Genomic DNA, 27,545 nt, shown 5'->3' with positions numbered 1-27,545 from the left:
AAAAGAAAAGAAAAGAAAAGAAAAGAAAAGAAAAGAAAAGAAAAGAAAAGAAAAGAAAAGAAAAGAAAAGAAAAGAAAAGAAAAGAAAAGAAAAGAGAGGAGAGGAGAGGAGAGGAGAGGAGAGGAGAGGAGAGGAGAGGAGAGGAGAGGAGAGGAGAGGAGAGGAGAGGAGAGGAAGAGAAGAGACGAAGAGAGAGGAGAGGAGAGGAGAGGAGAGGAGAGGAGAGGAGAGGAGAGGAGAGGAGAGGAGAGGAGAGGAGAGGAGAGGAGACGAGAGGAGAAGAGGAGAGGAGAGGAGAGGAGAGGAGAGGAGAGGAGAGGAGAGGAGAGGAGAGGAGAGGAGAGGAGAGGAGAGGAGAGGAGAGGAGAGGAGAGGAGAGGAGAGGAGAGGAGAGAGAAGACGAAGAGGAGAGAAGACGAAGAGGAGAGAAGACGAAGAGGAGAGGAGAGAAGAGAAGAGAAGAGAAGAGGAGAAAAGAGAAGAGAAGAGAAGAGAAGAGGAGAAAAGAGAAGAGAAGAGGAGAAAAGAGAAGAGGAGAAAAGAACAAGGAAAGGAAAAGAAAAGAAAAGAAAAGAAAAGAGAAAAGAAAAGAAAAGAAAAGAAAAGAAAAGAAAAGAAAAGAAAAGAAAAGAAAAGAAAAGAAAAGAAAAGAAAAGAAAAGAAAAGAAAAGAAAAGAAAAGAAAAGAAAAGAAAAGAAAAGAAAAGAAAAGAAAAGAAAAGAAAAGAAAAGAAAAGAAGGAGCTGTTGTTCCTTCTCCTGAGCATTATGTCAGCAACCTACTAGTCTGTTACGAGCATGTCAGCATAAATGCTTGCCAAAGTGCTGTACACAATGATAACAGCATCTTCTCCCTACTGGAGAATAGAACTTCCTCTGCAGACTCATGTGACAAAAGGGAAGGATCCTGAGGGACAAGCCTGGAAGCTGCACACATGGGTCTCATGGACCCCCTGGTTCATTGTCAAAAAGAGTCTGGAATATTCAGTGTAAAGCACAGCAGAATCATGATAAATAGAAATATAAGATCAAACTCTGTCCAAAAGGGAATTTGAAGGCCTGAAGATATAACACCCTGTCCTTTATATAATTAATTACTGTCAGAAAGGACCATCAGTTTTCTGGAAGATTCAGGTTTACCTGAATATAAGGGGCTGCTTGACATACTGTTGTAAATGTAGGGCAACATGAATAGGAAACCGGCCACTATTGACTACTCTGGAATGATGGCCTGACAGACTGGGATGATTCTGGAAAAGCCTGACTACACAGCTTTGTTAGTATTCTTCATATCTGGCCTCTATTGTCTTCCTTTCACTGTGGCTGAAAATATGAATATAGATGAATGGCAAACTTGCTGAATCACTTGGTATTCAAGCAAGCTATTGAGCATTAAAGAATTTTATATCTTGTAAATATTGCCAGAGGAAAATGGGAGCCTTAAGTCACTTTTTAAGTAACTAAAAAAAAAAAAATCTCCCACATCTCAGATCCATCTCTACAATGGTGATTTAATGCATTTTTATTTTTTTTCTTCTTCCCACAAGCCAGTCTGACAGTGCTACTTAATCATTCCTTTTCCAGCTCTGGCTGAATGCAGTCAAAGACCAAAGTGGATGAGGCCAAACAGGTCTAGACCTTCATTACCATCTGGGATCCCAACCCTCTTTGTTGAGGGAATAGAGAAAGCAGAAAGCCATGGAAAACTGGCAGAACTGCCCTCTTCTGTTTTTTACTTTGGGAAAGGGTCCATCTCCCTTTGGTCAGTCCTCCACTCTGGTTTCTCATCAGTGTCTTGTAGTCTCTTCATCCAGTTGCAAACAACTATTTCGGATAGACTAATCCCACTTAAAACAGAAAGGGATCCTACCACTGCAAATTGTCCTTCCTGAAAAACTTTCCAAGCTCAGGCAAATCTGAAGAGCTTTCTGCTGTTTTGTCCTATATGTTCTGCATTGGACACAGATACCCTTGGGTAATCCTGTCATACTGTGGGAATCAGCAACAGAGAAAAGAGAGCTTGAAGTCAGTAATGACCCACTAAATGCAAGCCTAATTGTTCAACAGTAAGGCTTGAATGGTTCCCAATCTCGCTTTTTCTGATCTGGCTTTTGCCAGTCAGATTATGTGACTTGTCATTCATCAGGCAGTTAAGCAACACAGCTGAGCTAATGCAACAACACACTGTCTCTCTGTCTCCCTGTCTACAGGGCCAAAGGTGCCTGTGCAGCATTTTATGTTGTTCTCCTTCACCAGTGTTCCCAGCTGTTGCATGTTATGATGGGAAAGCAGTGATGCTTAGCCTTTATTTGCTTTTATTTTCAATTTTTGTGTAGCTTGGAGTCCATCTTTCAGAAATGACTGTAAATAATTGGGGATCCTTGTCTATGAGGCTCCTTGGAACAAAGCTGTGTAGGAGTTGAGGATGAGAGTAACCTTTCAGGACCCAGAAGGACAGTAGAATGAAGAGGATTAACTTTTGCTGCCACTATGACTCAATAAAAGGCTTTTTCTTTTTTTCCTGTTTTCTTTTTTAAACACTTGTAGTTGGTAAGAACCTACTTTCCATTAAACTGCTAACAGTGACTCATTCTAGAATACATCCTTTCACACTCTAGTTTGTATGTAACATTTAGTGTTGTCTTTGCTGCAGCTTAGGCCTGAGATCGTTCCAGGTGCTTGTGATAGTTGTTTTCTTAAATCCTCCACCACACTGAAAGTATGGGTTATGTGTTGTGGGGCTGGGGTGTTTTGTTTGGGTTTTGTATTGTCTTTTTTTTTGTGTTGAGAATGCAAGGGCAGCATAGATCTGAGGTAAGGAAGGTAGTGCAAGCAACAAATAATTGCTACTGATGATAAAAAATAACCAGCAAACAGCCTGAAGTCTACAAATAGGACATTACACAATAGATACTGGATAATAGGAGCCTTGGGAGTGTAAAATACTTAAAAGTGGAGAGCTCATAACTCGCAGGACATGTTTTGTGCTCTATCTTGGATACACTATCCAAGAGTGGCTGATATGCTTCAGACCTTTTCTTTTAAGGCCTAACTGTTCTATAGGAGAAGTAGTGTTTTCTCTATTTTGGGGTGTAATTTCTAGTTCCTAGTAGACACCAGCTCTCTCAGTGCAGCACAATCAAATATGTTGTCTAAAATGGTTTGGGTTTTGTGATGTGAATAGTTGGTGTTATTGCACATCCGTTGAGACCACAGTGAAAGGCTCTTTAAATAGTAAAATGGAAATTGGCTGAAGTTCATTGGAAACACTTCCACAGAAAAGCCACTTTGAGAACTAGCTTAGATGCGTAGTCAGTTCCTGTTGTGTTTCCTTACAGGCCACATTTTCTTCCATTTTCAGTGCTTCAAAGAGAACTTTGTCTGCAGAGCTAGCTAAAAGGACAACTTGATGTAAGAAAGTTCTGTCCAGGATGAGTTCATGGAGGTAGATATGGAAACATTTGGTGCAAATTAAAATGTGATCAGCTGAAGATTTCTTCAGGGAGGTATTAGACTTGCACAGTTCGCTTGATTCAAACAAAGAGTCTTGATGTAAAGTATCCCATCTACAGAAATAGACCTTTAAAACACAAGTTACTGCATTAAAGCCTTTCTGGAAGAAACAGTTCTGTTAAAACAATGCTATAAAAATCTTTTCTTCTCTGTCCTTGCTTGTTTTAAAAGGATATTATTTCTTATACCCAGCTGATGAAGTGAAGGGACAAACTTCTGAACAATGTTATTGTAACTGCATTACATGGTATTTTCTGAGGAATTGCTCTGTGGCTTTTAAGGACCCCCATAAACCTCTAAGAGGCGAGAGTAAAGCCTTTTCCAAGTCTAGTTTTATGATGTTGACTGTCTCTGCGCCAGTCTGCTTGTGTTTTGTTCCCTTTTTCTGCAGTGGAAATCCTGATGTAGCTGGTCTTAATAAGGAAATGGGCTTGAAATCATCTAATGGGAGTACTGCTGAGGTAACACAGTTTGAAGAAAATAAACTGTCTGTTTAAACTCCTTTCTTGTCCAAATGTGAGTCCTTTCAAGGGTCCTAAGATAAGTGTATCCAGACAGACTCAGTCTTAATTTCATGCAGCTAGCGGTTGACTACTGTGGTACATAGGCTGCAGGCAGAGTGTGAAGGTTCAGTCTCTTCTATAGGAGCAGCTCAGCCTCTTAGCATGCTCCTTCACAGTGGTGTGTGTAGGGTAAACTTGTTAGAGACCCCTTCTATTTTAAGAAGTGTTTTTTGTGCATTGTTAGAGCTTTGGATTTGTGTTTGCATGTTTAGACATTATCACATCATTAGCTTATACAACTGTTCCTTATCTTTCCAGCCTTTAAAAGATTTGCCTAAATTTATTGTCTTTTGATAAAAGGTCTTCCTTTTATTCTTAGGTTTCAAAGGGATTGTCCCACTTCAAATATTTCTTTTTGATCTGCATAATTATTAAGGGTTGTACTTATCCTATTAATTATTTTCCACCTGTGAGGCTTCTGGGGACATTTCTTTGCTGCTACAATGAATCACAGAGCCTTCCTATGTGGGAATTGGTGGGGTTTTGTATAATATAACCTTAGAGTCAGTATTTTATGAGTAAAAATATGATTGCATCTGAATACTTTGGAAAAGAGACCAGTACATTGAGCTTCCAGTTCTCAGCACTGATCATTTGAAAAAAGGCATCAAAATTTGAAGCTCAGTCAGGTGTGTATGTTTGTCAGAAGTGAACACACATGTAAATTTGCCATGTGTTACTCATATATGGATTCTAGGGGATGTTAACAGAGGTTTTAAAGTAACCTTAGACCCCTGCATTTGTGCGTGCCTGTTTCTCTCATCTAAAGCTGTCCAAGTCCTAATTTACCTAGGCTTCTCTCCTCACTATCTTTTTAACAGGTTTGCCCTACAAGTGTTGATCCATCTTCAGCAGTTGTGATGAGTCTTGTCTCTGTATGCAGGCATGATGGCTGTCTTGTCAGACCTCTCCAAGAGAACCTCCTGCCTCGGTAGTGTTTAGGTTTCTCTTTGGCATTGGTCCCTTCCCATTTGTTCTAATACCTGAAAAATGGTATTTTGAAAAGAGATGAGGGAGAGGGGGCTAGAGGAGGGGAGGATAAATACTGCAAAATATATGATGGAATTGGAATAAACATTTTGTAGGAGGCATATGTACTTTCTCTATGCATTTAATGGAGATTATTATGATCAATTGTTTTCAAAACTTTTTAAAGAACCTTGCACTTCTATTGTAGTATTACGTATCTTGAGAGTGAAGTTTTCTCCTTGTTTTCTGTGTAAGTCAGCAGTCCCTATAGTGCTATGGAGTATTGTGCCGTAAGAGAATATATCCACTGTAATCAGCCCTAGGTACTGAAGAATGTATTGCTACCCTGTGAAATCAATATTAGTATGAATTGATGGTGCAATAAGAAAGAATAAACTCTAGCCCCATCAGTTCAAACTCTAAGGAAGATAATCAAAGGGAAATACAGCAGAGAAATTTTAGTTTTGTTATATGTGATACCAAGCTAAAGATCTGCAAAAGCACTGCTTGATTTGCTTGAATGTTTGTGGATTGCTTCAATCTGCCACCTATTAGTTACTGATTAATTCCCAAGCCATCCTTTATAACTACCACTATCTTATGACTCAGTTTATTCTTCTCACCTTATTGTTCTCATTTTTCTCAAGCCTACACATGGCACTGCAATACTGTAAAAGGTGCAAAAATTTACGTAACAGAGTGGTAAGCGTATTTGTCCTTCTAGAACATACTCTACTGCAGCACAAGTACCTTGTAGTGTAGAAATTGCCATAGTAACTACTCATTCCTTATTGATTAGATGGATAAAAATTCTCATAATATACAAGCAGAGTAACTTGCTGGCATATGGCTTCAGGCTACCCCTGTAGCAACTGTTACTTATGCATTCTCTCCCTTTTCTGCGTGTAGGAGGTTTTTTTGGTTTTAATGAATTAGTATTCCCTGGATTAGACCACAAAGTAGCCTTTCTTTTTTTTTCTTCCCTCTCCCCTACCCCAGTGGAGCTTAAATGTTAAGTTAAACTTGACATGCAGCTCATAAGGCCACGTATTAACTTGTGTTGGTTTGTTACTGGATCAGAACAGCTACATCTCACCTGGGTGTGAAATCTGGAAGGAAAAAGGTGAAGGAAAGAAGAAAGTACGAGGGAAAGAACTCTTCCTCGGGGGGAAGGCTTACCACTTAAGAGCTGACCTCTAATGAGTAAGAGAGAGAATTCTAGTTTGGGAGTTGTGATAAATCTCTTCGCAAAGTGCTTCTTAAAATGTTTGAATTGGTTGCCTGAGAAAATGAATCCTGGTTTTATGTTTCTGTAGTAATATTAAAGACATAGCAGTGATCATCAGCAGTGGCACTGTGAATGCTTACTGAAAGCAGGATTAGGCCTGCAGTGGGTTATAGTTTCTGACAGCTGTCTTGGTTCATGTACTGCAGTTGCTGAGCATATTAGTGCCTCCTGCAATGCTAAAAGATGCCCCAACAAAGATTCTACCAAGTTTGTTGTAAAAGACAAGCTTTTGTGACTTCTATCAGGAGTCTAAAATTGTGAAGCACTTGGACTTAATTTTACCTGGCATCCTGCCTAACACATTCTTCAAATGTGAAGCATTGGTTTCTTTCATTTTAGGTCATTCTCAGTAATAGCTCTCAACTATTTTTCTTGCACTCTAAACCTATTCTCGAGTCTTTGGTGAGGCCTGCGTGTTAGCTGTGATTACATCTATCCTGTATGATTGTTTCAGAATACTGTTAGTTAGATGTATAGGAGGCTGAAGATTTTAAAGTGTTGGGTTTTTTCAGTTCACATCTTCCAAGCTACTATTACAAATGACATCCATGCAGGCCTTCTTTACTCAGCTTGGAGGCTTTTCCCACCTCCCAGAATTAAAAATGCTGGGTTAAGGCATCACTTTTACATTATGCCACCCTTCAACAACTATATGTTTCTCCTGCAGCTTGACAGCCTCATTTCAAACTTTGTATGACCTTAAGATTGTTTGAAGCAGATACTAATCCATAGGGCTACAGGAAATGATGCTGCTCTTTCAATAAGCTGCTCTTTCACAGAAAGACTACTCAGGAAAACAATCTTCTCTCTGTAGTAATCTACAAACAAATGGAGGAAACTCTGGCAGCTGTAGATACCTTCTGTCTTTAACAGGAAGAAATAGGTTTGGCTCTTAATCTTTGGTTGGCCTGAATGGTTTTGGGCTTTTGTGAAGACTCACAGCAGCAGTGGGAAGTTCAGTGTTTGGCATCTCTTATCCGTGTACTGAAATGTGGGAGGTGGGCCCAGAAAACGTCTGGAAATGTAAAAAAGGAAAGAACAGCAGCATGTAGCAGGTGAGGTAAGAGCTTATGCTGATGCATTAAGTTCTGGTTTGGTTTGTTGGTTTTTTTGTGGGGTTGTTTTTTGTTTTTTTTTTGGATTTTGATTGGTATTTTTTTTTTAATATTATGTCACTTTCCCACCCACACAGTCTGAAAGGAAAGTGAGCAGAAATTAAGTTTGCATGGAGCTTTCTACAAAAGACACACTCGGAATCACTGTAATTCCTGTATTAGCAGCTTGCTGAAGTGGAATGGTGGCTGATGGTAACTCTTCTCATGCTGCCTCTGAAGGGCCAGGAAAGGTTTTCAGAACACAGCTCACATGTGATTTTTTTTCAGTCATTAGTATCTATTTCATTAGGGATCTGAATCACTGTATTTCCCTGCTGGTGCAGTGACCAGTCTTGGGCAAACATCTCCACTACTTCTGCCATCGTGACCCCTTTCATTGTCTCACCATTAGAGATTAGAAATACTCTCTGTTTTCCTTCCTTTCACAAGGAACAGCATGGAAGAAGATGGAGAATTGGACCCAAAACAAAGAGGGCCAAGGACTACCCAATGTGCTGTTTTCAAGGCTTGCCTAATTCTCCATTGACACAGAACTGGAGCAGCAGACTTGTGCAATTTTAGATGCTAGTGTTCTGTTCTAATACTCTTTTCAAAAACTTTGGTTTTGAGAAGATAGGTCTCATGCAACTGAGGAAATGTGCATGGAAAGAATATATTCCATGGAACTCATAAATGTTATTTTTTTCAGTCAGTGTATTGTTCAGAATATTGTATGCTTAGTATTTAGAGATCTGATCTTTAAGGTATTAGTAATGTTCAAGTATTTCTAGAAGTGTTTTATAGACATCTGCAGACTGTTTCCATCAGCAATCTAACACACTGTTAACATAAATAAAAGCTGTATGTATTAGGCACTGCCAGGGGTATATAGGTATCTAAATGCATCCTGCGTGAAGATATTAAACACATCCTCTCTGGGAGTAACACTGTGACTGGCATACTTGGAGACAAAGGTTGTGAGTAAAGATGAACCTATCCAGAACGAAGCAGAATTCACTGCAGTTGCTGTGGGTTTTCAAAGCAATGGCTGCCATCAGAATCTGGCCTAAGTAATTAACTTACAAGGATGGAAAGGACAAGCAGCATGTGGAAGATGTAATTAATGGGAACATATAACAGTCAGTTCTCACATAATAAATTGGCAGCTATGCCTGAGGTAACTGCCTTTTATTTGCGAAATACAGTTGGAATTTTTTTAAAAGTAATTGCATGTTTTCTTCCATTTCCACATGGTCCCAGAGAATATAATACAGTACAAATACCAAGAGGAATGCAATAAAATAATGCGGGTTGCTGGTTTGTTTTGGATTGTTTTGGGTTTTTTTCAGGCTCAGGGCTATGATCTTATTTGAGCCGACGTCCAAAGAAAAGGAGGAATGCATTTTAGCACAGGAAAAGACAAGTAGTAAAACATTTAATGAGACTTAATATGGAATAATCTAAAAGGACAAGGCAGGAAAAACTAGAATAAACAACAGTAAATGGCTAGATATCTACTTGCAGAACAGATTTAGCAATGTAATTCTCCTGACTCAAGTAAATAATGGTTAAATAATGTTCTGAAATCCTTCTATTTTGAAGGCTTGAGTTTTCTCTGTCTGAAAGTTTACTGCAGCTTTTCCTGAATAGCAAGTGTGACATCAGTTGTTCTTCAGGTACACCACAGGTGCTGGCAAATCTCCAAGAAAATCTACTTTACCTCTTGCCTAGTGCAAAGCTGTGGAAGGCTGCAGGAAGAGCCAAGGGCTCCTCACACCCACCCAGCTGCTTATTCAGCTGACTCAGCCTGCTGGGAAACAACAGTGCTGTAGTCCTCCCTCTCAAAAAATTTGCAAGAGGAAGGTGAGGCGGGCTTGCAGCAGGGGTTTGCCACTGTGACCAAACATACAAGCTACCAGACTTCTTTAACTGCTGTTTGCAGGCTTCTCAACTAAGTAGAGGGAACTATATGTCATCCCTGCTGCTGCCTGGCACGTGTGATTCCCTCTGTACACAGGTGGGGAGGTAGACTACCCACCATTTAAGCATTCTGTTTGACCGTTTGGGTTTTCTTTTGTTTTTAAGCAATCTGTTTGTCACCCCTGCTAGTTGGGAGGAAAAGGAAAGTCCAAATCTAGTCCAAATCCAAATCACTGCTTATTTTGTCTGTGAGTGAATAGGAATGGGATCTAGTAGTAACAACCTAGCACTGAACTGAGTTCTCACACTAAATCTGATTAGAAGCTTTACTGCTGTTTAAAATGGAACAGCCTGAAGACCAGGAAATACAGTTCTCTGTAAAATATTCCTGCTGTAGCATCTGTATTGCTGACCCCAGGGGATCCTGCATTTGCTGCAGGCTGAAGCCGGTAGGCAGTTGTTTAAAAAAGTACATCCTGCAATTTTGCGCTGATGAATTTAAAATGATGTTCTAGCAAGCTCAGTACACTCCAAATTAATTAGAAAGGATCCTTTAAACAGGATAATTACTATATCAGCAAGTGGTAAACTCAAAATGAATGCGAGTAGTCCTGCCTTGCATCAACAAGGAAAAATATGTTGCAGTTCTATCAACTGATTCTAAATTCACCCTAGTGTGAAAGCTTTTAGACAGCGCAGCTCAGGAGCAGCAACACTCTAGCTGTTTTACCTCTATACTTCAATTAAAATCCCAAATACAGCCGCATTCAACTCTCTGTATGTTTACCTCACAATGCCATGGCAAATGATCACAGAATCATAGAATGGTGAGGGTTGGAAAGGACCTTAAGATCATCTAGTAAATTTCTGCTGGAAAAAGGCCCAAAAAAAGGAAAGCAGGAGGTGTTGCACATTATAACTAAATTATAAATGGTAGAAAGGGCTGTGATGTATATAAGACTTCCTTCGTTTACTCTCTGCATTTTCTTCTGTGATGGAAGTGCCAGATCCTGCATAGAACAGTAACAGCTCACAAGTATAAACACAGTTCATGTGTTTGGGGGATACAATTTTGAAATATGTTAATCTTTTAAAGAATAAACATATAATTGCTTATCAGGCTACGGATAAATAAGCATATGACTGCTGCAGTGGTGGCAGAAACCCTTTTATTAATTCCTGAAAGTAGATTCTCTTTTTAGATAGCCAAGGCTATAGAAACTAAGGTTTAATTGTGATTTTTTAATAAGGGAAGTTATCTCAATTAGGTCACTTCATGTTTGTCACATTTTTATGGCTCTTAGAATGGATGCAGAAATCTGTATTTTTAGGCAAACTTTCAAAAATCACTTATCTTACTTTTAGCTTCTATGAGATAAGCTCAACAAAGTTAATAGTCTTACACTGCTCTAAAGTGTGTTTTTGAGAGAAATTAATTTGGCCCTATGCTGTTCACTGGAAATGTGAAAGTAGTAAATCAGTAATTATCAGGCATTTCTTAAAAATGGATCTTGACATTCCACATACTAGACAGTTTCTCAAGTTTTATCATGGGACCTTGTGGTACTTCAAGGAATGTGAAGCACAAGCCTGAATCCTTTTGTCTAGCTTGTCTTCTCAAACTTAAGCACTGCCATTTTCTTTCTAGTTAAACTGCATGCTTGAGTCAGGCCATGTTTAACAATCATGTGAAATTGAGACATTTTAAAAACTTTTTTCAACTGCAGGCACAGTAAAGTGGGGGAAAAGTGCAAAAGTCTTTACAAACATTTTGGGTGTTGATTTTTTTTTTCTTTTTTTTGGGGGGGGGGGGATGTTCTAACTGGTTGGAACAGAAAGCAAGTACCTCTTTAGAAAATGCCTGAGACAAATGCTGTAGTCTTCTAATGATCTGTAAGGCTGCTTTTTTGTGTTCTGTAGTGGTAAGGTTTGGGTTACTCAGACCATGTAGGTCCTAAGAGTCCTGTGTATGCAGTGTAATGGTGCTGCATAGTTCTTAATTGAATCCAGCCAAGGATGAGGTAACGTTTGATGAAGATTTGCTTAAATTTCTTGAATGAGCAATGTTTAGATGTCACAGTAACAGTAGAAATCTGTCATCTCCCTTCACTTGCATGTCTGCGCAGTTGTCGCTGCTGAAGTTGCTCCCATACATGGTGAACATATTGTTCATCACACTCTAGTTATAGCCAGACCACTCAAGTAGAGCTAAGTGATTCTGTGCTTCCCATAATGGATAGACTTGTCCCTCTATACAAATACATGCAAGTACATACGTTAGCACAGTGCCACCAAAAATAACAGATTTTGTTAGTGTACCAGACCCTTCTTGCTACTACAAACTATGGCTACAAAATACCTCTGGATAATATAATAGGGAACTAGTCAAAACCCACCATGCAAATAGATTAAAAAAAAAAAAGGAAAAAAAAGGCCCATTTCTATGAGTTTGCTTCAGAACTTTCCCCTACAATTTAGAAGAAATTATTGATTTCTTAGTGGAAGTGATGATCTATGCACTGAAGGCATATTTTTTCACAGAAATAGTCTAAGCCCTTCTGAAGAAGCTGTGGGAAATGCAACCCCTTTCAAGTCGATAACTCTGCTACTTATCTTCTCATGGAGCTTGGGTTTCCTCTTTTGGAGGAAAAGCAACAAACTCTTTCATTTCGGTATCTTGGTCAGCAGTAGCATGAGTACTAGTTTTATAAGGCTCGCATGGGCAACAGCTGACTTCTCCTTTCCTGCTCTTCTGCAGAATGGTAGCACGGAAGTCTAATGTTATCACTGCCAAACGATACAATTGTAGAGTCACAACTAAGATATTCTTAGCTGTAAAAAACACCAGCATTTGATTGAATATTCTGAAGTGGCCCATCAGGATTGAACGTACAATGAAGAAAGGACCATCTTGTATGAAAAGGCTGACCCCAATGTTCCACAGTTCTGCACTGTACCTGCACAGCAGCAGGCTAGGGATCCGCCTAGTTGATGCAGTTGGTTTGCAGCCAATATGCTGTACTGGAAATAAAACACAGCTATGTTAAAACAACTTTTTAAAATCGAGCCAGGGTTGGCCTAAAGGGAAGTAAATGCATTCAACTATGAACAATTCAACATAAAGCATATCCAATTTCTGGAATTTGTTTCAGCAAAACACACTAAGCTTATCTTAAGCAGATACTTACATGGTCTGCCAAACAGGACCAAACCCGCTTCCCCTTTTCCATCCCACTAAGCTATCAGCATTTATACACTTTAAAACATTAAACAAAAGTAGATCACCTAATCATTCTGTAACAACTTTCCCAGGCATTTTTCTGTTAAATCAACATATTAGGCTAATATATATCTTTAAGAAAAAAAAAACAAAAACAACAAAGTACCATGCTGAATTGGAATAGCCTGAGCTACAGAACTTCAATTTGTTCCAGGTTGTTTAAGACCTTGGTTTTCAAAGTCACTAGATAGCCATTGCCTTTTTCATGTGTCAGAGTAAGAATAAGTCATGTCAGTGCAGGGTAATATCAAGCATTATGGATACGAAGAAAGTGTAGTCACTGCTTGCCATAGAAGAATTGAGCCACAGTTACTCATTCTTAGCCTTCTGGGTGTGAAACTGCATACAACAGTTGGAACTTGCATGAACGTATTCCCCTTGACTATAAAAGTGGTGGCGGGCTAGAATGCTCTTTGTGACATGGTGTCTAGAGAATGATCATCAGAAGAGTGTGTGTGTGTGCTGAGTATGGCTGCCTCTTATGAAAATGCATCTATCTTAACTAATGTGTCTCAGGCAGTGGGTTTTCATTAGTTTAAAAATCATAGCTACTTGTGATGCAGTAGCAACTGCGAAATATGCTTGAGCAACTGCTCAACAAAATAATTCTATTGTTTGAGTGAACACTGGGGGGAAGGGAAGGGGGAAGAAGATGAGCCTTGAGTGGAAAATTAGCTGTAGAATGTAGAAATTTTCTGAATCCATTAGGCAAAGCTTCAGCAGCAGCTAATTTTTTAATATGTTTTTGCACCACTGCTGTTTAATAGTCCTAACTGCACTGCCTAATCAGTCAGTGCCTAAAAACTTCTATTTTACATCATGTTGTGACTAATCGTTCTGACACTTGAATAAAAAGTACTATCTGTACAACTGCATAAGCTACCCAAGATAAACTGAAACCGTAGTAAATATCAGGGCAACATGTGTCCAGTAATTTGATTTTTAACTGGTATATCAAGCACAAAAGCAATAGCCAGAGGAAAAAAGAAATGCACAGTACAAGAGGTTACTTCAGTTAAATTAATGCTAAGATTGCTTTAACACTGTTTGAATTTATCTGTGTAGTGGTGATGTATATGAAGTTTTCTAAACCTAAGTATTACATGTGTTTAACAGAATATATAACAGGAATTTTAGATCTTAGATCTGAAATGTGGTTGCATCATTATTTTTTTTCTGGGAGGTGAGCAGCTGAGCTGAAATGCTGAAATATTTTTGTAACTCCAGTGTTGAAAACAAAGCCTAGTGCTGTCCATGAAGAAAAGGCTAATGAAAAACTCCTGGAATAATTATTTCATTATTATTTTATTCATTTATTATTCTAGTCAGTGTGTCAGCCTAGTGTGCAATTTTATATATGATGCTAGTGAGGATAATGTATCTTTGGACTGGTATAGTTGAGTTGCAAATTTGTAGTGCTTGGAGGCTAAAGTGGTTGGAAGAGATGATGATTGAGGCAACTTTCATGATTCTTCTTGGATATAGGGAAGCCTTTTCTGCCTAGGGACAAATACAAACTCAAACTGACTGAATGTTGGGCCTTTTAAGATAAGAGTGTACAGTCCCAACATTATATAGTCCTTTATGTTCCCTGTGAATAAGTAGTTTCTTCTGTGATAACATCTGTTTTCTTGGCTGTGCCGTTCCCTGTAGTTAACAATTGCCTGTATCTCCACAGGGTCTAGTAACCTACCCAGATTTGAGCTCTAATAGACTAGATCTAACTCAAGAGCTTGCATGAAGAAGTTTAAGGCAAGTAACAGGAAACTAGAGCAGATGCTTAATAGAATATTGCAGTCCAATTTTTCTGGAAGTAGAGAGTTCTATCGGGGAGATCAGAGGTTAGCCAGAAACAAGTGTTTCCTGCAATGAAACCACAATGAGCATACTTCAAAAACCATCACTGACATATAAATTGCTCTCCACCAGAAGTCCTTGGTACAGCCTGTAGCATGTGTACAGCCACAAGGCATGCCAGAAAAAAACTAAAGCATTTGTTATCTTTTTTTTGTCTATGTGCAAGAACTAACCTGCAAGATCAAGTGGAAACTGTAACATACTCCACGTCCATACAGCAAGAATTGCATTTATGAGAGCATAATTCTTCCTATGGGAGAGGAAAGAAGTGATAACAGTGAACATGAAGTTTTCTTATGCGATAACAAAAATGTTTCCTGTAGTATTTGGAATATCATTCAAAAGGTAGTTGAGCAAAACAGCGATTGATTACTGGTAAGACTAAGGAAAACAGAGGTACTTTTTGGCATGGAATTTTTTGCTGTTCAGGCTACATGTTCCAGTTGTGTGATTACATTAAATAGCTGATGCTAAGATTATAATGATAAGCATATGGAAATAGATTCTCTGGCTCAAAGAGGAGGTATCTCTTCCCTTGTAGTTATTACACATTCCTTGCAAGCCTGAAGCTTTTCTGCCAAGTGGGAAGGACCTCTTTTCCTGCTTTAAAACCTTTTATTTGATATAAAAAAAAAATATATATATATATATAATAGTACCTATGTAAAAGAGGATGAAACTCTTCTGTGATTCTTTTTCTTTATGATAAATGTTCATAGCTCATCTCTGACTGCTGCGAGAGGGAGATGAGCTTACTTCCTCTGGGGGAGATCACAGTGTTGAAAATTCAAACCAGACTATGCCACTCCCTTTCTTCTTCACCTTTGAACACTTTGTCATTCCATCATGAAGAAAGTACAAATGAGATAATCAAAGAATCGACTTGGATAATGAATCATTAAAGCAAAGTCTAGTTGCTTCCTTGCTAGCCTAGAACAATTCATTAACCTGAAGGAGGCTTACTGTGTATCCAGTGTTTCAGCTCCTGTAGCTGTTAAGAACTGACGCTGCATGGGAGTTATGCTAGTTGTTTGGCTCTTTGTACCCTTTTATTGTGATGGATGATATGTTTCTCTGCTGGCAACAGAAGAATAATCCCTAACACAGCTCTTAGGACTGTTAGGTCCTTTACAGAGGGAGAGGTGAGAGCAGGAAAACACAGCCTTGAATGTAGCCTTCTGTTATCTGTAGGAAATAACAGCTCAACCAGTCTGAACACCGAAGAGTGCACAAACAGATCTTTATACAAAACAAATATCTTGCAATATACAAATTATTAATGTCAGCAAACAATCCTTACCGAACATCTTCAATGTCCAAAGTTTCACTAGCAAATTCAAGTATATCTGCTGCTGTTCCCACAAACATGAGAAGCAGCTGAGACAATTGATCCCGGGTGATTTCAACTCCAATAGGGAGAAGCCATCTCCCAACTACTAGCAGCAGTAGAAAAGTCTGGTGTAGGGCCAGTGTCCATACAGTCTCACAGATTGTGGAGAGCTGATTCACAAAGACTTTAGCCTGTTTAAAAGACAATAAGATACTGTATCTTCAGGAGACTGACATTACAGATACCTTCAGAGACTGTATTCATCCTTAAGCCTGCTTTTGTTCTCCTTCACATTGTATTAGAGCAAATCATTTTTATGTGGCAGGCATAATTTGAAAAAGACATTAATACAAACTTTGGGTAATGAATAGCAAGTCTTTCTTTGAATACTGCTCTTTCTGTTCCCATTTTTCAGCCAGCTGAGCATTACCCTTTGCAGAACTGTGATCCAGACACTTTCTAAATTTCTAAATTTTAAAGTTACTGAGATTTGGAACATAATGGTAGGAGAGTCACCACTTTACACAGAGACTAGCTCTACAGACAGTAGTTAGCATGAAGCACACTTTACATCATTTTCACAGTATGGTTTTCTGAAACTATTCTTTCTTTTTCTTGTTTTTTAGTGTTCTTCACTGCATGAGGAGACTGCTCAAATAAACACAAGTCATCTCTAATTGCTCTTCTTATTGTAAGATCTTAACTAGGAATAGGAAAAGGTGTCCCACCGTTTGAATGATGTGGTGATCTGTTCCCTCACTTCCATGACTGCTGTCTCTGGATTGATTGAAGTCTTGGTTGCTGATATTCACCTGAACTGCTCCAGGCTCATTACCACAGTACTGTTGTGAATAAAAACATCACACATGCATAAACATCCCATACAGGGAGCAGATGCACTCTGTGGCTGAGAGAATCCTGTTTTGCTGAACTGTAGAAGGTTCATTTGTGCAATTCGGCCAGTGTTTGCAAAGGTAGATGCTCACCCTGAATATAATTACCCTCTTGTTCAGAAGGGAGGGATTCCTCTCATGAGGACAGGAGAGATGTTTTGGTAAGTCCTTGAGAAAGTATAGGATTTTACTGCAGAAGAGGATGTAAATTCAAGGACTGATGTAGCGGGTGACATTCCTGTGCTGTTAAGATGGCATTCTTTGAATGCGATCTGCCTGCAGCTCTCCTGATCAGGCTACTGAGTTTCCTACATAGTCTCTGTCTAGATAAAAAACTGAAATAGGGTAAGAATTGATCATGGTCAGTCTGCTGGTTTATGGTCCTGGCCAGTCTCTATATTCAGGCTTAAATCTATCTAGTATATAACTAGTATACATCTTGAATATATCTAATATATATCTAAGCTGCAATGAATAGATAGAGTAGGGGTGGGATATTTGGATTGTATTCTCTGCCCTCCTACACACACCCACGCACCACCACTTCACCCCAAACCCACCTCCCCTCCTCCACACCCCCCTCCCCTCAAAAAATAAGCTGTGCCTTATGCTGCTAGGAGGTTCATGATGTGAGAGGTGAGATACAGGAATAATTAAGAAAAATAGATCTGTGTTGTTGCCTACCCCTGTAGAGTAGAGAAAAAACAGGTATTTTTGCTTTCTCCAAGTACCCAGTGCTCCGGGAAATAGAATGTTCACTAAAACATACTGTTACATCAACTGCAGTAAACCACTAGGTCTGTAGCACTGCACTGCCCTTCTTAGTTCACATGATAGGCTGGCCCTGGAGCAACTGGGGTATGGTTCTAAAATTCTATCTTCATAGCAATCCCTTAACATCTCTTCGCATTGTAATAAGGGATAATTAGAAAATCAAACCATGCTGTTATTAAAGACTTTTATCCTGTCCTATTTGTGCCAGAGAACACATGATTTGCATTTCTCCACTGGGCCCCCCACCATTTTATTGCATGGAGAGTGATTTTATGCAACAATCAGAATGTGTTCTAGTGCATACTGAGTAGCTCTGTTCAGCCTAATGCCTGCCAATATAAAGGCAACATTTTCCAGCAAATGCCACATTCTAGCAAATTTCAGATTCTACTTTGATGCTTTATTTGGTCCCTGATAACGTTGCTCAGTATCTGGGTAAATGCTGCTTCTTGTCACAAATAAGTGGAGCAAATTCCCATCGTCTGAAAAATCTGGTGGAAAAAAAAAAAAGTCAGGCTTTTTTGCTTTTGTAATTGGAGGTAAAGGTGGAATGCTTGCCACCTTTGGATTGTGGGTGTGAAAGCTTTGAAAGATCCTCATACAGATGTAAGCATGGTGATATTTCCATGTGGAAGAGGAAAGTCTAAAGTTCTGGACATGGAAAGAGTGAGATGGAGAGGCTGCTACTCTGCCTGGCTAGAGCCTTGTGGGGCTTATCTCACTTGGTTAGCCCCTTAACCAAAGGAGAGAGACAGAGGATGTTTCAGAAACAAAATTTAACTGATGCTCTGGAGGAGTATCTTTCTCTGTTGCTTGTAGAAAATTCTAAAGCCTATGGAGGCCAGCCCCTGAGATCAAAGTCAGCCTTTCTGAGGAACCCCCACAGGCAGTGTGACACAGTTGGCTGAGGAAACCATAAACTGCATAACTGGCATAACCACCCCAGTTAATATCTACATTGAAACAAATTGTCTGGGTAGAGCAAATGGGTTACTAACTTGTGCTGGAGGAGGAAGGCTAATTCACTTTGGCAGCCTTTGGTCTTCATTTGAGCTCACTCCTCTGCTCCCCTGCCTGGTCTGGCAGAGGTAAGAGAAGTGAGCCATGAACCTGCATTAAACGTTGCATCAGAGTTTGGAGATTTCTTGTTCGTTTTTTAAAGCCCCATTTCTCAGGGATGAATCTGCCAAATTTGAGGCAGGACCCATGTAGGGCAAGCTGTTTGCTGTATGTGTATGTGTATGATGGTGAACATCTCTTCTCAGACACTGTGAGAATTCCCAATAAGTAAATTGGGAGTCTGAAAGACAAGAGTGAAATAAGAGTCTGTAGCACTTTTACTGTGCGGGTTCCAAGGTGCATGTTTGCTGCTTTGCAGATGTCATGGCTCTCCTGTGACAACAACAGAGAGCAGATGGCTCTCACAGTTGGTCTGCGTAACCTCTGCAAAGGGCAGAGGAGCTGACGGAATCACCAACCTGCAGCACTGGACAGAGGGGGAGGAAAGCAGCATGCCACAGTGTACAGGAGGCTTGCAAGGGGCAGGGGGCTTTTCCAGTTGTTTAGTTTTTCCCTTTTCTTTCTCCCCCCTCCCCCCTTCCATCCTAGTGGCACAAAGGTGCGGAGAGTATTTCTTTACGAAAATTAATTCACTTCATCAGTGCCTTTTGCAGGTTCCTTACACGTAACTTTTGCAACTACTCAGGCTGAGCAGGGAGGGGGACAGGGTTACTATTTCAGTGCAAGGCTCCATGAACTCTGACCGAATGGCACTCCTCAGGACCGGGTCTGTATCTCTTCTCAACTGCATGTAGACAGGAAATGGAAAACTGCATCTGCAAAGCCAGTCATTTAAGTAGGCTCCTGATTTTTAATTTAAGTATGTTTGTACCTTGGTTTGGTTTGTTTCTCTCTGAATATTTATTAAGTGGTGATCGTGGTGGTGATTCACTTGGAAGTTTGGAGAAGAGCCTTTACTTTCATTGTGTATATCCATGTAAATAGGACTGCTGGTGCCAGGCATATTTGCCTAGCCAATTACGTATGTGCAGTGACTTAATGGGAATGTGGCAAGGAAAAATGCTAAATTTCACAGGCAGCTGATAAATGTGGTTTACCTAGGTTACTCCTGGGTATCAAGACTGTGTGCATAGCTAAACAAAAATGCCTTTTAAGCATGCAAAAATAAAACAGGAAGAAATTGTACACATTTTGCATAAAACTGTAGCTTGGTTTGCTTCATTTTTTCCTCTGACATGTAGCTTACGTTTGTCTGGTTTATAAAATACCTAATCAAACCAGAAATTCTGTTGCATGACATAGTGTTGTCCTAATATATGGCCTGCAAAGAGCTTGCTGTCAGTGCATGGGGTACACCTGAAACTGAGCTAATTCAGCAAATTTCTGTTTGTGTGTTATTCACTATCCCTTATTCCCAAATATAACCAAGGTTAGCAAAAACTTTTCACAATGGTTCCAGCATTGAAATAGTGACACTGGTACTTGAATACAAAGGCAGAGTACCCTCAATCCTGTTAATATATGGCTGGCAGCCTTAGTATGGCATGGGAGAAGCTAGCCCTTCCCTGAAGCAGGCCCTCTGCCAAGCAACAGGTACCCCTTTCGTTCTCTGTGATTGGCTGGAAAGAGAGTGGCCATCACTATGGCAACATGTGTGATGTCAGAAATTCAAAGCAACCGTGCCTGCTTCATTTTGGTGGTATAGGACAGCTGAAAAGTAAAACAGCAGGAAAAGACTGCTTAAGCTGATTTCCAATTTGAGGAAGATAATAGGTATGGGAGGGAAAAGGTGGAAGATGTAAGATCTCTTCTAGGAGAGTGATATACTAGAATTTTAGCTGATAAGAGAATGTCACCTCAGAATGAGGCTAAGGGAATGGGCACTGACATTTTAAGGAATTAATGAATATTCAAGTTAAGGTACTTAAAAATATAATATTTGCCAAGTATCTATCTTCTAATTGACTGAGAAGCCTATGCTCATTACAGCACAGGTAGTCAGGGAAGCCCTGCAAGAGGTGGTCAGTTATAACTTTCTGTCACAGCGATGTGACAGAGTTGAAAAAGTAACAGGGATTTGTTTATCTGAGATCTCATACTTTCTTAATAATGTTTGGGTTTTTTTTAATGGATCAAATGGTTTTAATTTTCTTGCCGCTATTCTGCAGATGGCAACTTTTTCACTCAATACAGCTCAGTTTACTTTATGGTCTCTCCCAGACATGTATTTCATTCCCAAATACTTTACTGCAAAACAGTAGTTCCTATGCAGACAGTATTTCACTGTTGATATATGAATAGTATTACTTATGTCCAGTTCTGCAGTACTGAGGCAGAATTGCCTCTGTCTTCAGGAAGAGAGGCTGCATATTAGCACAGACCTCAAGTAACAGCACCAACCTAAGCAGCTGATCTTTTCTGTTAAAGATCCAACATGAGATCAAAGTTCTACTGCCTTAAAGACCACAGGCTGTTTTCATAGTACATATATTAAATGTGTGAATTTAGCAACTGCATAATCACCTGTTCTGTTAGTATTTTAATATGGAAATTCCCAGCAATACCTTAGTATCAGGAATAGTACTAGTCTGGGTGCTGTGTTTGAGATTATTAGGAGGGCTGCTGTCCTTCTGGAAGTACTGTTTTTGAATCTGTTATATTGTGTGTTTCCAGAACTGTCTATCCTGTCTCTCCAGGTATAAACTAAGCTGTTAACTTGATATACTCCCTCTTTAATTCAGAGTAGCAGTATATCAATAAGAACAAAGTATGCCATGTTCTAACATCATTTTGGGAAATAAACTGCTGCCTTTGACTACAGAATTAGCCTGTTTCTTGGATGAGATTTAACTATGACAAATGTTCTCAATATCCACATTACCTGTCTGTGACTGTTTAAGGAGATCTGGCAAAACAAGAAGACAATAAATTCCTGCTGCTGTACTTAGAAAAAGCCTCAGGCATTTTCAGTGTAAACACAATTTTGAATATTTGATTATGCTTCTGTGGGTTGTAACAATGTTTCAAAGGAGAAAATGAAGCACTAGGTCTTCTTAGTCTAATTTATGTATTTTTTTTTTTCCTGTTATTTTTGCTCTTGTTTCTCTCAGGCCCTTTTCTGTTGTGGATGTAAGGTACTGCATATGTGCAAATTCTGGGAGAGACAGAATTCCCTTCTCACTACACAGAAGTGCTATAGGGTCTTGAAAGCAGCCTATAAGGAGGTGCCTCACGCAATATAAGCTGCTGAGCTAAACTGGCCCTGTTCTGGCCCTAACTGGCTCCATCAGTCAAAAGAACAATTGACTTAATAATTTTACCATGTGTTTTAGTCCTGAATTCAAATCCAGACACCCAATCTTAGACTACTATGCAGCACAAAGAAAGGCTGTAAACACTGACAGACAAATTACCATGACAGCTATCTGTGGTAGTAATCTGTGAGTATTCTCCTAGATTCAAGGAAACATGAGGCAATTTGAGTTTAAGACCTCTTTCAGTGATACCTGTCTCAATTTTGGCTTGCTTGGATTTGTGATATCTGCCTGTAAGGGCTGTGAAACTCATACTTTATTTTACAAAGGCCTCTAAAGCAATTAAATTCTTTCACCATCCTCATGAAGATTCAGCCTGATAAATTGGGTGTTAAAGGCTGTCTTTCAAACTTCTAGTCCTCTGTTCCCCAGACAAATGCAAATAAATGGTCTCAATTTTAGCTAGGAATGCGCAGTAGTCATAGTCTAGCTGTAGCTGGGTTGGGAGACCCACCATTATAAAATAGAGACATGGCAGATTTCTGTCTGTATGCCCAAATCCAACCCAATTTCAAATTAGTCCATCTTGTCTCATAACAAATACCTGAGTCCCATGATGAATTTCTAGTAGCCATAGTGATGGTACTGTACAAATCAGATATAAAAATATTGCTGGTGAAAACCTGTGGAAAAAAACAGAAGATGGCTTGGTATCATATCACATTGTAAATATCATATACCTATCATTATCTGCATTGAGAAGTATCTTGTGCCTCCTACCATATGGTTTATTAAGAAATAGGGTAACTGCAAATAAGAGTTGATATTCTTTCCAAATTCTTCATTCTATCAGTATTACGAGTCATAGGTTTATTGTACATCCATCTAAGATCACATATGGAAGTTTAAGGTCTCTTGTTAAGAAAAACCAAAGACACTTTGCTGCTTGTATTTCCATCACAGCATTCTCTGTACTTAAAATTAAAAAAACCCTCTAGCTAACATGCTTTTTTTGGTTTCATGAAAGGTGAATTAATACATTGAGTCCCTTCACTGAGTGATGTGTGGATAAAGGCTATTGATGATCAGAACCCTGTGCATTGACACAGTGAAGGTAGAAATAGCATCAGTTTGCCTAAAACAGTAATTTCTTCAGCAGGTCTTTCAGTGCAGGCTAAAATTGCTTATGAAAATGGGTCTTGGCCTTGTTTCCCCGTTTTTGCTGACAATTGCATAATTCTTTAGGATTTCTGTCTCTAGTTCTTTTCTTCCTCACAGTCTTCTATACAATCTGTGATGGTGAAGCTTTATTCAGCTTCTTCAGGTGAGTTTACTTGGAAGTGGTAGAGAGGTTCCAATACTCCTGCAAGCACTGACTTTTGTGAGGGTTACTGATGTTTCCTCCCTAAACACAGAACAGGGGGGTTTGGGCTGTTGATTTTTCTCTTTTTTTTTAAATTCCCATCCTTTCAGAGTGGGAATGAGGTCTAATGCCACTCATGTTCCATCTAGTTCTGCTATAGTGTGGAGTGAGCATAAACTGCGATGCTGTTGAGATGCACAGCAGCCTTTGTATCACATATATGTAATGCCCAGGACAGAGCAGTGGAGTCAAACTCAGGATACATGCTTGCTTGTTTCTATCCTGTCATTGGCACACCCTGCAGTGAATTTAAATTGCTTACAGGTATGTAACCACAGCAATGGTTTGGTCAAATGTGGTTGCATTTATTGTTCCTACCCTGAATGTACCTTAATTTCTGTAACCCCGACTTTTCCAGTGGAGATTAAGGAAAAGAAAAATAAACAAAACTGCTGCTTGGGAAAATTACTGGGTTGCTGAGTGGCTCTGAAATATTTCTAACAATTCCCTCTAAAATAGTTCTGGACTGGATTTTGGGGGGGATTGGGGTTGTGTGTGTGTGTGTGTGTGTTTGGGGCATTTTTGGTGGGTGATCCTTATTCTTTTTGAGGTGTGCTGTCGGTTTTGGCAGTGGGGTTTTTTGCTTTCTGTTTTAAAAAAGTGATTTTGTGGGGTTTTAGTCTAGGAGGGGGTTGGGTTTCTTGCTTTGTTTGGGTTTTGGGGTGTGGGGATTTTTTGTTGTTTCATTTTTTGGTGGGTTTGTTTTTGTTGGGTTTGGGGGGAGGGGTTGTTTTGTTGTTTGTTTGGTTCGGGGTTTTTTTGAGAGAACACACCTCATTCAAATGGCAGAAATAATACACTTTGTAGTGTTTCCTGTAGAATTTTTTTATTTTTTTAATATTTTCATAGAGCACATGAAAAATCTATCCAGCTGGCAGGTTAGCAATGCTGAGCTAATGATAACACATCGGGCCAAGAGACTACAGGGGCTTTAACCCTGCCTTTATTTCAGAAGGAATAATCTAGAGGAAGTATTAAGTGGCCAGACCCACAGTACTACTGTTTTCTCCACATGTGCCATTTAAATTCTTGTGCTGGTGTAGTGAGTGATTTGTCAATAATGAATGGAGAGAATATGAGGCTCCTGGAAACAGGAGAGTCCTGTGGCACAGTCTGCCCATTGCTTGGATCAGTGGCTGTCTATGGGGGTGTTTTCTAAAAATGCAAGTGTTACTGCCTGTTCTGTATGTGAGTGTATTCCACTGGAGCAGTTACCGTAATGGAAATAGATGTTGGCCGTTTGTCTACAGTTCTTACCTATAAACATATTTTACCATGCGGCTTAAAGTGTTGGAACACAACTACTTTCAAAATTTCCTTCTAGCTAAATTTAGCCCTTACAGCGCATGTATTCATCATCTGAAATGGATCTTGCTTTCCATAGCTATTTTGCTTTGGAACTTCCAAAAGCTGCCATAGCAAAAGCTCCTTCATGAAAACTCTGCTGCTGTCTCCTCTCTAGCGAATTGGATCTGCTCAATCTGCCTCTGTCTCATAACTGTACATTTGGAGCTCTGCTATTGTTAAATTTTCCTGTGCCCCAGACTTTATCACAGATTTTATTACATTCAGATTTAGAGCATGGAACACTTGTATAAAGTGTCACACGACACTGCTTGTTAAAATGAGTTTGACAGGTTGCAATGGGCAGAAATTTAAGATCATTGGAATACACTGTGGCTTTTTTATTAATAATTTTGGGTGGTTTTTTTTTTTTTTTGGTCCTGGGTTTGTCTCAGGGCCTGTCTGCAGTTTCAGTTTTTAAACATAGGTCCTAGTGAAATCTTGACAATTAGTTACATGACCACTTCCTTTCTACAGAGTGTTTGTTTTGGCTGAGTGCTTATGAGCTGTAGATGACTGCAGCAGTTCTTTAAACGCATGTAAAAGCCCATGTGCTTAGGCAAACTCTGCTATGAGTAACTTTTTTTGTTCATTTCTCAGGCACCCTTTCATGCGTGAAACTTCCCCTCTGGAATAGCCTCTCAAATCCAGATAATCAAGGCCACTCTTGCTGTATTGCAAAAGTGGTTGCTGCTCATATTTTATTTGTCTCTGAGTTTTGATTCATGCATTCGTGTGCTGGTAGCAGTGTCAGAAGTAGCAGGTATACAGAATGCAGCCCCGGGGAAGGAGCTGTACCTCTCCTGTAGGTACGTTTCCCACATTTCTCAGTTGTTAGTTACACGCACAGAGCTATACAGAGAGTGGCTCCCAAGTAGTTTGCTGCAAAATTTCCCCACCTGAAAGCCCTCTGGCTTTGGCAATGAACTAGCCAGGACTTAACCAGCTTCCTCCCCCCCACCACACACACATCCCCAGGTGCAGCAGGGGGAGAAAAGGCAGCCCCCTGAAAGCCTGGCAGAAGCAAAGCGAGGGCAGCACCGCTCTTGGGCAGCAGCCGCTCAAAATCAGCCTCGCGTCTGCAGCGCAGTACATGCAAAGAAGCAAGAGGGGCTCGTCAGAGCCGGCGGGATATGCTCACCATTTGTAGCCTCTGCCTTGCTTAAACTTGAGGGTAAGCCCTGTCTCCAGGCACAGAAGAAGATTGAGCAGTGCCAGCAGCCAGTACTTGGGTTCTTTCTTCACTGCAGTCACTCTCCAGACCCCGATGACAGAGTGTAACATAAAGAGCAAGCGAGTAACCAGAGCATTGAGCAGTACCATCAGCTCCATCCTGGAGCAGCCCCCTCCCCTTCTCCCCGCACCGCAGGGGCCCTGCGCTTTTTAGGAGCCCTGGGAAGTTACTCTGGGAATCAGTGGGAAGCGTGCGCACCACAGGCACACAGATCTCTTCCATCTCCACAAAGGGGCCCATTATAACAAAAAAGAAACGGCATTGCCCCTCCCCCAGACTTCCTGAAAACTTTTTAGAGGGAATAATAAAAAAAAAAAAAAAGGCAGCTCAGGCTTGCAGGCTGCAGGGGTGTGCAGCCCTCAGTACAGCTCTGAGCACGCTGAGCCAGCGGCGTGAGGGGTTCCTTTCTGCCCCTCTCTATATCTGCTCAAGCACTAATGGGCAGGGAGGTTTGTTTCACACAGCACCATTTCTCTGCTGACCCCGCTTGCTGCTCTCGTGTCATAGATTTTTAGATAAGAGACAAAAATGGAATTTGACTCTTCCTTGCTTTCTAGCATTTTTAGCAGATGCTGCACTGCATTGCTGAGACTACAAAACTCTCTTACGTCTCCCTTCCCCTAAAAATACAATTCACATCCAGGAGCTTTGAAAATTATCCATTTCAAATGGCATTAGAGAAAACAGAAACTGTGTACTTAGTTCAATACTGGAATCCCTGCATGCAACAGAGGATACAAAAGCTAACTAGAACTGAAACCTAGACAAACTACTATACTGCACAATCTACACTTTGCTTCAGGACTGAGGAGCAGCCCAAGTAAGGAACTCCAGAAATCAGTTTGAGATCTAATGCTAATGTTACCAAATAGGCCAGTTGGAATTTATATAAACAATTGAGAGAACTTTGACTGTTAGGTCAGCTGCATCTAGACTGACCTTTATCTTCTGTAGAAACAGGTTATAAATGACAGAATAGCTTTAAAAATTATGTCATTTCTTATAGTGATTATACTTTTTTATTTGAATTACACTTGGGTGACCAAGGAGAAAATTCTTCTTGATCAGAATTGGCACTGTTGTTCCGGTTTTGTGCTAATTTACTGCCAAAGCACTTAAATTGAGATATACCATTGTAAAATACAGATGGAAAATCAAGTCCGTGTAATGTACTGTGGCACTCCGAAGATCCTGATTTCCTAGCTGTTTTGGTTTTAAATATCCTGTTCTACTTTAAACACAAACAGATATTCTTCTAAGAGTTGTGACCTTTCTAAGAAATTTTTCCTCGATTGCTAAGATCCAGGTTTTACTGCAAAACCAAGGCTCTTTCTCTATGAAGTGCTGAAGCTGGTGCTGGCCAGCTGATGTCCTTAGGGGTTGTGGGGATGGAGGTGGTGGCTACTTAAAAATAACCCTGTCCAGAAAAAAAAGAGAAACAAAAGGCCATTCTGCAGTATAGATCACTCAGGAAATGCCTGAGTAAATAAATGGACTGTGCAGCATGCCTTTTGGAAGCAACAGAATCAAGCTCCTCACACTCAAAGGAAAATTAATTCAAGCCAAGGGCCTACTACTGATAATCCTCTGCCAACAGCCACCCTGCCATATCATGCCTTGAGTGCTGTTGGTTCACAGCCCTTCCGCTGGTGTTAAGGTCAAACCTAGTTGAAGGGGAAACAGGGAACAGACAGAACTGATAGATTGTTTAAACAAGATACTCTTCTGTGGGAATGCTTGATGTCTAAGAAATGACATGGGGGAACTGGTATGTCTAATTGTTCATGGAG

The 27,545-nt window shown here is 40.0% G+C and overlaps 1 protein-coding gene and 1 long non-coding RNA gene across 3 annotated transcripts; one reads left to right on the top strand and one right to left on the bottom strand.

Moving 5' to 3' along the window:
• Positions 1-2,905: 2,905 nt before the first annotated feature.
• Positions 2,906-26,242, bottom strand: TMEM26 (transmembrane protein 26). Of its 2 annotated transcripts, none has more exons than XM_061374044.1 (6): positions 25,663-26,242; positions 22,359-22,437; positions 16,542-16,655; positions 15,784-16,004; positions 14,657-14,733; positions 2,906-3,965 (listed from the first exon to the last, which is right to left on the bottom strand). In XM_061374044.1, the coding sequence occupies exons 1-6, from the start codon at positions 25,851-25,853 to the stop codon at positions 3,739-3,741; spliced, it is 909 nt and encodes a 302-aa protein (XP_061230028.1). In that variant the 5' UTR covers positions 25,854-26,242; the 3' UTR covers positions 2,906-3,738. The 2 variants fall into 2 exon arrangements, with proteins under 2 accessions (XP_061230028.1, XP_061230027.1); XM_061374043.1 differs by lacking the exon at positions 2,906-3,965 and adding an exon at positions 8,581-12,367 and having other exon boundaries at positions 25,663-26,235.
• Positions 14,657-17,956, top strand: LOC133223389 (uncharacterized). Its single transcript, XR_009728552.1, has 2 exons — positions 14,657-14,858; positions 16,440-17,956. It is a non-coding gene; the product is annotated as an uncharacterized LOC133223389 (long non-coding RNA).
• Positions 26,243-27,545: the final 1,303 nt, after the last annotated feature.

The sequence above is a fragment of the Neopsephotus bourkii genome, unplaced genomic scaffold (genome assembly GCF_033783945.1).
Source record: "Neopsephotus bourkii isolate Nb327-2 ecotype Australia unplaced genomic scaffold, CSIRO-AGI_Nbou_v1 NB_1634, whole genome shotgun sequence".
Classification (NCBI taxonomy): Eukaryota; Metazoa; Chordata; class Aves; order Psittaciformes; family Psittacidae; genus Neopsephotus; species Neopsephotus bourkii.
This window is presented reverse-complemented; position numbering and strand designations above follow the sequence as displayed.

Bases quoted from the DNA above. Each gene is read 5' to 3' on its own strand.
- TMEM26 (XM_061374043.1), bottom strand. From the start codon at position 25,853: ATGGAGCTGATGGTACTGCTCAATGCTCTGGTTACTCGCTTGCTCTTT. The intron at 16,656-22,358 runs GTATTTGTTATG...TATTCACAACAG, and splicing joins AAATTCATCATGGGACTCAG to TACTGTGGTAATGAGCCTGG. The intron at 14,734-15,783 runs GTAAGGATTGTT...CCTCTCCCATAG, and splicing joins TTGGACATTGAAGATGTTCG to GAAGAATTATGCTCTCATAA.